The 13,394-nt window shown below is 33.2% G+C and overlaps 1 protein-coding gene across 1 annotated transcript in view; it reads right to left on the minus strand.

The window, feature by feature from the left end:
- LOC136029733 (ankyrin-1-like) overlaps nucleotides 1-13,394 on the minus strand; it is a 42,742-nt gene that overhangs the window by 11,596 nt on the left and 17,752 nt on the right. The window contains exons 2-3 of the mRNA XM_065708237.1: nucleotides 7,592-9,844; nucleotides 3,491-3,668 (exon numbers count right to left, since the gene is read on the minus strand). Coding sequence (XP_065564309.1) covers nucleotides 3,491-3,668; nucleotides 7,592-9,844 — 2,431 coding nt within the window. The remainder of the gene's footprint in view (nucleotides 1-3,490; nucleotides 3,669-7,591; nucleotides 9,845-13,394) is intronic.

Genomic DNA, 13,394 nt, shown 5'->3' on the forward strand with positions numbered 1-13,394 from the left:
CTCTTTTGATCAATCGTAAATGCTTTAGATCATTTATACACACTTAGATCCTTTATACTACTGATAGGCTTCCTGAAAACCGTCGCTTTCACTCTTTACCTAGTTTAAACTTTGCCCTGAAAAATTCAGCAATATAGAGCACACGTTAATGCTTTAGAATAGTTGTAAATTTTTTGATCACTTACAAACGCTTTAAATTTTTTATATACGCTTTAGATCACTTATTAATTCTTTCAATCGCTCATAACCGCTTTAGATTGCGTGTAAACTATTCAGATTATTTAAACGCCTCAGATCATTTATAACTAATTTAGATCGCTTATAAATGATTTCGATCACTTATAAATGCTTTAGATCACCTATAAACACTTTCGAAAACTTAAAAACGCTTTAAAATCCTTATATATGCTTAGATCTGAAAGTACTTGTTTCTGCCCTGGGATTGATGGATGAAAGACTATCTAACAACACGTGAAAATAACATCATTAGAAAAAGACTTATGCCAGCTTTGCCTCTGACTCAGGCTATCTATCTTGTTTTTTTTTCCATTAACCATGGCTACTTCATGGCAATTGGATCTCAATTCGAAGTTTAAGAGCTATTTTTAAGCCTTTGTATGTGATCTAAAGAGTTTATTAGTAACCTCAAGTGTTTTTAGGAAATCTAAAGCATCTACAACCGTCCTAAATGGTTTAAAACTATTTTAAACCGCTTTTAAGTGATCTTAAGCGTTTACACGTACTTTAAGAAAGGAAATTTTAACATTCGGTTCCCGAGGGTTTGATCCATTTCATGACATTTAAAACTAATCTAAACCGTTTATAAGGGATCTAAAGCGTTTATAAATGATCTAATGCAAAAAAGTTTTCTAAAGCGTTTACGTACGAAAACAAAGAAAGGGAATAAAAAATGAAAAGAGAAAAAACAAATAGGTGAAAAAACGAGGATTTTATCAGCCAGTAGCTAAATATGAAAAACAAGCAAAGCGTTTTTAAGTCTTTATATGTGATCTAAAGAGTTTATTAGTAACCTAAAGTGTTTTTAGGAAATCTAAAGCATCTACAACCGTTCTAAATGGTTTAAAACTATTTTAAACCGCTTTTAAGTGATCTTAAGCGTTTACACGTGCTTTAAGAAAGGAAATTTTAACATTCGGTTCCCGAGGGTTTGATCCATTTCATGACATTTAAAACTGATCTAAACCGTTTATAAGGGATCTAAAGCGTTTATAAATGATCTAAAGCAAAAAAGTTTTCTAAAGCGTTTACGTATGAAAACAAAGAAAGGGAATAAAAAATGAAAAGAGAAAAAACAAATAGGTGAAAAAACGAGGATTTTATCAGCCAGTAGCTAAATGTGAAAAACAAGCAAATATTTCGACAAGGACCTCCGCCAAGTCGTCCTCAGTGCTCAAAAAAAAAAAAAAAAAAAAAAAAAAAAAACAAAGAAAAAAAAAACAACAGCAAAATCTAACCTTTATAAGTGAACTACACGAGAGGAAGACAGATTGGGTATCTGTCTTCCTCTCGTGTAGTTCACTTGTAAAGGTTAGATTTTGTTTTTTCTCTTTTCATTTTTTATTCCCTTTCTTTGTTTTCATACGTCATGCATAGCCAGTATGGTCTCAGAACGTATTTACCTAAAGCGTTTATGAGTGATCTGAAGAATTTATTTATGATCTAAAGCCCTTATTAAAGATCTAAAACGTTTATAAATTATAAATCATTCATAACTATTCTAGAGCACTTTTAAGTGATCTAAAGAAGTTACTAATGCCTTCAGAAGGAAAAATTAACATTGTATTCGCCGAAGATTGATCCTTTTCATGACATTTAAAACTGATCTAATGCGTTTACAAGTGGTCTAAAGTGTTTATAAATGATCTAAAGCAAAGAAGTGATTTAAAGAGTTTAAAAGTAACTTAAAGTGTTTGAAGCAGATATAACGAGTTTAAAAGTGATATAAAGCGTTTATAAGGGATATAAGTGTTTATAAGTCCTCAAAAGGATCTATAAGTGATGTATAGCATTTATAAGCATTTAAAATGTTTATAGATGGTCTAAAGCATTTATAAGCGATACAAGCACTTATAAATGATCTAAAGTATTCTAAGTGGTTCAAAAGTACATGAGTGATTAGAAGCATGAAATCTAATATTATTATTTATGATAAAGAGTTTGCTTGTGATTTCAACCGTTTATAAGTGATCTAAAGCGTTTATTAGTGATCTAAAGTGTTTATAAGAAATTTTAAGAATGTATAAGAGAATTTAAAGTGTAAGCGTTTATAATTGTTTTAAACCATTTAAAAGTGTTCTTAAGCGTTCAAAAATGATATAAACTTTTATGCGTTATCTGAATAATCAAAAGCATTTTATAAGCCTTGATAAGTGATCTAAAGTGTTTATTAGAGATCTAAAACGTTTACAGTTGATCAAAAGTGCTTATAATCGTTTTAAGGCATTTATAAATCTTCAAAAGCGCTTACAAGTAATCGGAAAAAATTTAAGTGGATTTGGCGTTTATAAGTAGTCTAAAGCGTTTAGAACTGATCTCGGGATTGTTTTAAAGAGTTTGTAAGTTTTTTGTATGAGTTTGTAACCAAAGAAGTGATGTAAAGTGTTTAAAAGAGACTTAAAGTGTTTGAAACAGATCTAACGAGTTTAAAAGTGATATAAAGCGTTTTTAAGGGATGTAAAGTGTTCGTAAGTCCTCAAAAGGATTTATAAATGATGTAGAGCATTTAAATCTTGTTTTAAAGAGCTTGTAAGCTATCTAGAGCATTTATAAAGATTGTATAGGTGTAAGTCTTTATAAGGGTTCTAGATCATTTAGAGGATATCCAAAACGTTTTTAAGTGATCAAAAATTTTTACATGAGATCTATAAAATCTATAAGTTGTCTATAGCGTTTATAGTACTGTGAAAAAACATATCAGTATGAAAAACATATCGAGAGGTAGATCCAAAAAATCGGAAATTTACAGGCGTTTAGAAAGAAAATCACATTGATCTGTAAATGGAATTTTGAACAGTGATCTGTGGTTGGAAACTGGAAAAGACATATTTGTTTTCTATAAAACCTTAAGAAATGAGATAATGTATGAATCTAAACTGCTAAAGCAAAAGCCACGAAAAAAACTTTCTGAGGTAAGGAGGAACAAAAGGGACAATTAAATCTATGGTTGGAATAAGTTCCTTTTTTTTTTACTTTGGAACAACTTTGTCCAATGGTCAATTTTACTTCGTTTTTCAAAATGGATACATAATTAAATTTGAATATAATTTAAAGAGAGTGCCTAATATCACAAAAAGCATTTGACATCCTTCCACAAAATAGTTTATAGTATTTCTGTGTTGATGGTATACCTGTATATAACCTGTATGAGTCTAAACAATTACAGCAAAAGCCGTGAAAAAAACTTTCTTAGGTAAGGATGAAAAAAATGGACAATTAAATCTATGGCTGGAAAAAGGTCTACTGAAACAACTTTGTGGGTTGTTAGCAAAGATATCACTTGCAGCAAAGACGTGGAAAGTGGAATAGCTAGCCTCAAGGTTCTTTTTCCAGTGTTTAAAAAGTTCGGATGAATATTTTAAAAATATGATGATAAAATGATGATTAATTACTGGTTTAAAATTAATATAAAGAAGACTAGGCTGCCTAGACTAAGAGAATATAAAGATGAAAACTATGTATTAGGTAACAAAAATCAAACACGTGGATAGGTTGAGTTCCACCCTTACGTAGTGATGGCGCGTCCACCCTTACGTAGTGATGGATTTGGGGCTGGGACTGCTTGTTCGGGTTGGCGGTGGTATGAAAGGTATTTTTTCTTTTTTGTAATTGGTTTTCAACAGTTCAGTTATTTATAAGTTTTTAATTGTTAATACTATTTCATTTTGCAGACAAGTCTGAAGCAAAGTTTCAGTTTCTTTGTGTGGTCTCTATCAGAATTTAATGATGACGTATACTGCCTTAAAGTATTTAATTAAATTTTGATTTTTCAAAGGAATCTGTCCGTATTACCACAAAAGGCAACTGGGAGGCAAAAATCTTCATTTCTTAACAACAAAGAGGGGAAATTTAAAATCCTAACTTCTTTAGGCTATCGAAATGGTATTTCAGGATTGTTCTGTTACAATGAGGCGGAACAAATTTAATCTTTAAACAACTTTTACTGTTCAAAATATTTTTTTGAGTCTTTCTTTGGCACAGTGGAGAAGAAGTTGATATCTTTACCTTTTTTGCCTGTCATAAAATTTGGGTTTGCTTTTTTTGCGAAGCGGGGTGGTTTTTAAAACATTGTTGTTTTTTAGGGGATTTGTGTAATAGAAAATAAATGATTTGTCTAATAGAAAGTAAATGTGTGACTTCGACTTTTTTGACTTGACTTTGACTTTTTTTAACATAATAAACAAAAATATAATTCACTATGCTAGGGAAAAACTTAGATTTTGCTTACGCGTAGCACTTAACTATATAAACATTCCTAAAGGCATCCTAAATTAAAAAAAAAAAAAAATAATAATAGCTACATAAATGTTTTTAGAAGCATCCTGGACTCATTAGAATAACAATAATAAAAAAGAAAGAAAAGACAATCACCTGCTCTCAAAAACCCCCAGGGTAGAAACCACCATCAAAATACAGCTCTATCCACCCCAACCCCTTCAACCCGCTCCTCCCTCCAGACCTATAACCCATTCACAGTCCCCCCACCCCCAAGAATAAGAAAAACTAAAAAAAAAAATAATTCCCCAAGAAATACTACTTTAACTTTTTTTTTTTAATTGTGAGAGGTGCTAAGCCGCCCTGACGCTCACTTGAAGCAAATTCTATTTGGAAGGGCCAAGATACTTCAAAGTAAAACTAGATCTCACTACTTTCAATACCCACAACCAAGTTATTACATCTGCTTGTATCATGATCATGAACAGAACTTCTGATACGGTAAAACTCATTAAAGTTTCCGACACCAAATTTTGCACAAAATATAACCAATGAGAAGTTCGTGAGGTGCACTATTAGAAGTGCGAAGGTATTATTGGTTCACGTTTTGGATTTCGGTGAGCAAATGGTGACCACTTTACAGCCTATTTCCATCTAATTAAAGATTTGCGTTATATGACATATCGCCTCCTCTGTTCATCCTAAAACATTAAAATAAAGGCCAAAGTCTTCAGTAATATCTGAACTTTAATAAAGGTTTGTATAAGTGTCCACTTGAAACTAAGTATATGAGTCGAAATACTCCTTCAAAGGTCGGAGTAATCTTTTAAGATAACTAGATTTTTGAAAAATTGTGTATAAAAGAAGGCAAATAATTTTGTGATTTTTTTTTATCAAGCCATTTTTTTCTAGCCAAACACGGAATATTGTATTAACTGTTGAAAAGAAAAACTATTAGCAGCCTATTCCAAAAATACCATTAGCAACCTCTGCAAATAAAATAATATTTGGATTAATTGGATTAGTTGGATTAACTAAAATAAAAAGTTTGAATAAATTAAATAAGAGATCCTATTGTATCGCTAAAAATTTGCTCACTAGTTATTTACTCTAAGTTAGTAACTCTGATGTTATTATTCTTATTCAACTCTTTAATTATTTCTCTGTCAGCTGGATGTTTTTTGTGATACCAAACACACACAGTTTACTGCCCTCAGCGCTTCAATCAAATCCTACCCATTAAAACTTACTGTAATGGACTAATCCGAGAATTTTGGAAACAAGAAAATTTTTCTTTGTATGCGTTAGCTAGGTTTTGACATGAGCGACATCTGCTTCGGCAGCGGGATTTCACATCAAAACAATTTATTGGCACGAGCCAATTTTTGGCTCGTGCTTTTCCAGCCAAGGGCCTTGTAACTTTTGTGTTTGTTTCAGTAAATATTTACATTTCTCGTATTATGTATTTTATAGTCCATGCACGATTCAAATTAGATTTACTTCTTGGGTTACTTTCAGAAAATGTAAATGAAAAGGTAACGAAGGTAATTCAGAAGCTAAATCCTGTCCCAAGTCTTGGACAGACTCACCGTTTGATAATACAGAAGGAAATGTTGACTATTGCTGGTAATATTCCTAATTGAGTGTTGTGCTTGTTCTTTATTTCGTTATGTTATTTCATGAATTGTAATGTTGGTACTACAAAGCCTAGGTAAGTGGGGAAAAGGCTATTTAGTGTTTCGAATAGCCGGACTGGATTGTTAAGGATGAATTTTATTTTTTTTTCTATTATTTTTTGTTGTTGTACAGAAACAGAACTTGTTAATGTCTGATTTGGGTTACTGATTTTTTAGAGTTTCTTATATGGATTCTTGCCTAGCTTGGTTTAGTCTTTACTTGGTTGTAGCTGTTGCTGCAACCACTGAAGTAATATAACCATGACGTAAAGGCATATTGCTGGCACGGCTAATGTTTTCTTCCAAGTTGGGAGGGGATTGTTTGGATCTTCAGCATCCAAAATATTTACATTTTTGTTACGTTTTTTATAATTAGCAATATTTTCCAAGTAATAATGCTGTTTTTGCTTGCTTTTTTCTCAAATTTATGTCCCCTTCTGTAAGATAAGATTCCTGTATTCTAAGTAAACATAGAATAGCCAAAAAACTTTGAATTTACTTTTGTGACAAGACGAAACTAGAAATAGAAAAAATTATTTTAGAATCAATTTTTCTCACATACACTAGACAATGAATGGATAGGCGAAAAGAGTTTTTTTTATTGTAACCATTTTGATATGGTTGGAACAGGTTGTCCTCTCCCAACCATATCACGATTTATAGTACATATAAACTTGTTAGATCACTTAACAACACATTAAATCACTTTTAAACACTTTAAATCACTTATTTGTTTGAAATCTCTAAGAAAAACTTGAGATAACTCATGAATTCCTTTTAATAGCTTGTAAACACAGATCATTTATAGACGCTTTAGACCCGGCTTACATCAGTTTTCATCAAAGTATCCATCAAAGCCTTTGTAAGTGTCATCAAACCTTTGGGAGCCCCATATCAAATTTTCCTCTCCGAATGCGCTTGGAAACATTTTCGGTGGCTTAAAAATGCTTTAGTAAAGTTATAAACGAATTAGAATGGCTATAAATGCTTTAGCTTTAATCAACAAGCTTTAGCTTTAATTAATGCCTTATAAATGTCCTTTATAAATGTTTTAGATCAATTACAAACGCTAAAGATCACTTATAAGCACTTTAGATCATCTATTAACGCTCTGCCAAATGCGGAGGTATCTCACTCTGTCTCAGACCCTATCTGAAGTTTTGACGTTTTTTGGCTTTTTATTCCTATAAAAATTGTGTTTCAAGCGTTCGTTTTCCTAGCCAACTCTTCATATTGCATTTTCATATATTTAAAAGAATTTCTTTCTTTTAAGAAACAGCACCGTTTTCTTTTTTCAAACTTATGAGTTTATCCCTATAAGTTAGGTAATTTCTCAAAGTTTCTGGAATATTCAAGATATTGATGCAATGTGCATTTTCGTTTATTATGTCCCGGCAAATTGATTTCAACGTGTACGGATGAAAAAGTGAGTTATTTTCTAAAAGATATTTATGCACACTTACCTTTGAGGGGCAAGAGGAAAGCGCTAGCATTAAAGGCGTCTCTTTATTTGAGTTTAAAGAGTTCACGCCTGCACCCTTTGACACTAGCAACCTACATACATCCAAGTGACCGTTCTGTGCAGCAAGATGTAAAGGAGTAATATTACTAGAATCTGAAGAGTCTATTGTAGCGCCATTTAAAATCAATAGCTGACAGGCTTGAAGTTCTCCAGAAAAAGCAGCATAATGTAGAGGTGTTTCATTTATAAAATTTATGGCATCTACTGTAGCACCCTTTGAAATCAATAACTGACAAATATCTAGATATCCATCCGCAGCAGCTATATGTAAAGGCGTTTCTTTCCAAGAATTCATGGCATCTATTGCAGCGCCCTTTGAAATCAATAGCTGACAACAATTTAGATTTCTAGACTCAAGAGCTATATGTAAAGGCGTTTGTTTCTTAGAATTTATGGCATCAATTGCAGCACCCATGGAAATCAATAGCTGAAAAATGTCTGTATGTCCATTTGTAACACACATATGTAAAGGCGTTTGATTCTGATAACCAATGGCATTTATTGCAGCACCCTCTGAAATCAATAGCTGACAAATATCTAGATTTCCTTCCGCAACAGCTATATGTAATGGCGTTTCTTCCTTAGAATTTATGGCATCAATTGCAGCACCCTTTGAAATCAATAGCTGACAAATATTTAGATTTCGCGTCATAACAGCTGTGTGTAGAGGTGTTTGTTTCAGGAAATTTATGGCATCAATTGCAGCACCCTTTGAAATCAATAGCTGACAAATATCTATATTTCGCTTCGAAACAGCTGTGTGCAAGGGTGTTTCTTCCTCAGAATTTATAGCATCTATTGCAGCACCCTCTGAAATCAATAGCTGACAAATATCTATATTTCGCTTCGAAACAGCTGTGTGCAAGGGTGTTTCTTCCTCAAAATTTATAGTATCTATTGCAGCACCCTTTGAAATCAATAGCTGACAAATATCTATATTTCCAATCGCAACAGCTATATGTAAGAGCGTTTCTTCCTTAGAATTTATAGCATCTATTGCAGCACCCTTTGAAATCAATAGCTGACAAATATCTATATTTCCATTCGCAACAGCTATATGTAAGGGCGTTTTCCCCCCAAAATCAATGGCATCTATTGCAACACCCTTTGAAATCAATAGCTGACAAGTATCTAGATTTCCAGTTGCAACAGCAATATGTAATGGTGTTTCTACCCTAGAATTTATGGCATCTATTGCAGCACCCTTTGAAATCAGTAGCTGACAAATATCTAGATTTCTAGTCGCAACAGCTATATGTAAGGGTGTTTGTCCCCTAGAATCTATGGCATCTATTGCAGCACCCTTTGAAATCAATAGCTGACAAGTATCTAGATTTCCAGTCGCAACAGCTATATGTAAGGGTGTTTGTTCCCTAGAATCTATGGCATCTATTGCAGCACCCTTTGAAATCAATAGCTCACAAATATCTAGATTTCCAGTCACAACAGCTGCATGTAAAGGCGTTTTTTTCAAAGATTTTATGGCATCCATTACAGCCCCCTTTGAAATCAATAGCCGACAAATATCTAGATTTCCAGTCGCAACAGCTATATGTAAGGGTGTTTGTTCCCTAAAATTTATGGCATCTATTGCGGCACCCTTTGAAATCAATAGCTGACAAACATCTATATTTCCAATCGTAACAGCTATATGTAAGGGCGTTTCTTTCTCCGAATTTATGGCATCTAATGCAGCACCCTTTGAAATCAATAGCTGACAAATATCTATATTTCTTGTCGAAGCAGCTATATGTAAAGGCGTTTTACCCCCATTATCTTTGACATCTATTGCAGCACCATTTGAAATCAATATCTTACAAACATCTTGGTATCCTTTTTCAGCTGCATAGTGTAAAGGTGCACGATGAATGGAATCTAAAGCATTGACACTGGCACCACTTAAAATTAGCTGTGAGCATATATCTGGTCTATTTCGTTGAGCGGCAACATGTAACGGGGTGTGTCCACAACATTCCGTCATGATTGAGTCTGCTCCCTCTTTTAACTGATATTCCAATTCACTTAGTTGATTTCTTGAGGCAGCCAGATATACAGGCTTCACATAAAGTGATTGACAACTTAAGCATTTAAAGCTCAGAAAAAATTTTCTAGTATTAATAGGCTCAACATTTTTACCTTGGTCCTCTTCGTTAGGTGAACGTTTATTTTGAGTTAATATCTTCGGCATGGTTCTCTGTAATAAATTGAGGTGACCATGCTTGAGCGTCTGTTTATATTGGTACCTTACGTCATAACAAATGACATAATGTAAATGACGTGTATGTAAATGATGAACATACATCTTCTGTCGAAATATATCACACACAGAAAAAGCTTTTGGCTTTTTAGGTGGCTATGGTAAAGGATGAACACCAGCTGAAACTGAAGTCATCACTTAGTTTTAATATAATACCATATATATGTACCCTACGATTATGACGTCATTCATGAGACTGTATATGACAAAAAAAAACATGATGCTGTATTCGGCAAAAAATCATTTTTATTTTAAATATTATGTTTGAGGACTTAAAAAATATGGCAATCTCTGTTAAAATGTACTCTAAAACAGCTTTCTATGATGTTCCAGTACCCTACTAATAGGGGACAAGGAAAATAAAAAGAAAAAAAAGGACACGTCAGTGATACCTATGCAATAAATGATTTTTTCATGTCGTTCTAGCTAGAGGACTGTAAGTTCGCCGGATAGAATTTTCAGCCATGGCGAATTCAATCGTGTGGTTTTAAATTTGACGCAGCCTTTTTTTGGGGGGGGGGTTAGAAGCTAAATTATGTAATTATTTTAAATTTGTTTTCAAAATAACATTTACTGTTAATACTAATTTAAATAACAGTTATTCATGCCATTCAGCTTGAATTCAGCTAGAATAGTTCTATTTTTCTCACTTAGTTATTTTTCTCTAAGCTCGTTTCATGATTTCTAGTCACTATGGGCGTTGTTTCACCATTCACTGCACTGCAGCTACTGCTGCAACTGTGGCATTCCTTGAAAGTTTCGACTTAATACCTTAAAATGTTCCTACAATATTTTTTATACGTCCTTCTGACAACCTTCATCCACATAGTCTATCGTGATTTATTTTAACATCTCCCTCAGAAATCTTGAAAGTTTTTCCTTAATTACATTACCCTTTTTGAGGACCCAGGATCTGTATATCAAATCTTATTTATAAAAAAGTGGTAAAAATTGCTTTGCTTACAGTCTTTGCCTTAGCAGCTATGCGAGATATGTCATTTCTAAGGGTACAGTTAATTCACGTTTTGGATGTTCTGAACAAAGTCTTTTGTTGTTTTTGGAGAATTAAGGTCAATCAAAATCACCTTGCTCAATAGCAAATACTATATGTAAGCTATGAAAACATTCATAACTTGTAGCCCTTGCCTTGAGCTATGTGTGTGTGGGGCAGTGACGTCCTCAGAGATATAGTTTCTGGGCCAATCGACAATAGCAAATAATATATGTAAGCTATGAAAACATAGCATAACTTATAGCCCTTACCTTGAGCTATGTTAGTGTGGGGGAGATAACGTCCACGGAGATATCGTTTCTGGACCGTTTGAATCTTATCAGATAAAATGATTGTTTTAAAATTTTGATTAGATTTGCTTGGGGATTGAATCAGACGTAGATCGACGTGAGATTGGGGCCTGTTGCCCCCCCCCCATTACCTTTTTACACTTTTGTTTGAAAATTCTAGTGTCAAAAAGACACTAAAACATTCAATATTCAATCAAATGAGCTCCTGACGAAGTTTCAGTGAAAAAATCCTTCAATACAAAGCGTCTTGGTGAAAAATAAAATAATATACTGTGTCCACACTACTCCTTACTTAGACGGACAAATTTGATTAAGTATTATCTCATAAATTGCCTAAGATTTGAATTTGAATAGACTTTTGACTCTTGAATTTTTTTTTTGTCTTATTGATCAACTTTGAAGGGTTGAGTCATTCAAAATTGCAAAAAAAAGAAATCTCAAAAAGGTAGCGAACTCTTTTTTGTTGAGTTGATATGAGAGACGCTTACTGAGATTTATTGTATTTTGATTAAAATTAAAAATGCAGCCATATAATATGGGTCTCAATAAAAAAAAAGCTGCAAAAGATTTGAGGAGAGGGGGGATTGAAAAAGTTTACTAGGTAAAGGCAAAGACTTGAGGAAAATATTTGTATTCTGGTAAAAAAAAACGCTTTTTTTCTAATTATAGACAAATCTTGCATATCTATTATTGTATTTTTTTTTGTAGGGTTTAGGTTAACTCAGGAGCTGTTGACTTGTTTTCAGAATAAAAATTAAATTTAATTAGGTATAACTGTAAGATTTGTAAAACTTAGTTTACGTTGTATAAATTTAATTCTACTCTTTGGAATATTTATTCTATATTTTTTTGAGAACACTATTATCATTAATATATTTTTGTTTTAATGCAACGTAATTTTATTTATTTTAAACTTGTTTTATTTTTCATTAGTCAGTGAGAAAGGCCCAAAAAAGTGAGATTGGGACGTATCGCTTTCACCAATAATTTCATCTTCTTTGCAATGGTTAAATCTTCACTGTCATTACCAGTTGTATTCATTTATTCTCCACTAGAAGATTTGTTTCTTGATTTCTTATTTCCTTCCTTATTGCTTTAAATTATTTTCTTAATTTTTTATGGAGTTGATCAAACAGTTCGTGGTAACGAACTGTAGTAAGGAGCGACCCGGCTCAATAGTAACCAAAACTCTAAAAAATTGAATTTTGATATCAATAGCTACATCAAAAGAATCGCATTTTAATGCTGATTTTAAATATATACGTTTTCTCAAGTTTAGTCTTACCCATCAAAAGTTAAGAGCCTGAGAAAATTTGCCTTATTTAGGAAAGTAGGGGGGAAAACCCCCTAAAAGTCGTAGTATCTTAACGAAAATGACACCATCAGTTTCAGCGTATCCGAGAACCCTACTGTAGAAGTTTCAAGCTCCTATCTACAAAAATGTGGAATTTTGTATTTTTTGCCAGAAGACAAATCACGGGTGCGTGTTTATTTGTTTGTTTGTTTGTTGTTTTTTTTCCCAGGGGTCATCGTATCGACCAAGTGGTCCTAGAATGTCGCAAGAGGGCTCATTCTAACGGAAATATAAAGAAAGTTCTAGTGCCCTTTTTAAGTGACCAAAAAAATTGGAGGGCATCTAGGCCCCCTCCCACTCTCATTTTTTCCAAAAGTCAACGGATCAAAATTTCAAGATACCCATTTTGTTCAGCATAGTCAAAAACCATAATAACTATGTCTTTGGGGATGACTTACTCCCCCACAATCACTGGGGGAGGGGCTGCAAGTTACAAACTTTGACCAGTGTTCACATTTAATAATGGTTATTGGGAAGTGTACAGACGTTTCAGGGGGATTTTATTTTGTTTGGGGGTGGGGCTGAGGAGAGGGGGCTATGTTGGAGGATCTTTCCTTGGAGGAATCTGTCACGGGGGAAGAAAAATTCAATGAAAAGGGGGCAGGATTCTCTTGCATTACTATAAGAAAACAATGAAAAATAAACATGAAAACGGTTTTCAAATGAAAGGAAGAAGTAGCATTGAAACTTAAAACGAACAGAGATTATAACGCATATGAGAGGTTCTAAAAATACTTTAGCATAAAGAGCGAGGTATTTAGGAGGAGATAAATACCTTGCTCTTTATGCTAAATTATTTTTAGTAATTTCAACTATTTATTTTACGGCCTT

The sequence above is a fragment of the Artemia franciscana genome, chromosome 7, assembly GCF_032884065.1.
Source record: "Artemia franciscana chromosome 7, ASM3288406v1, whole genome shotgun sequence".
Lineage (NCBI taxonomy): Eukaryota > Metazoa > Arthropoda > Branchiopoda > Anostraca > Artemiidae > Artemia > Artemia franciscana.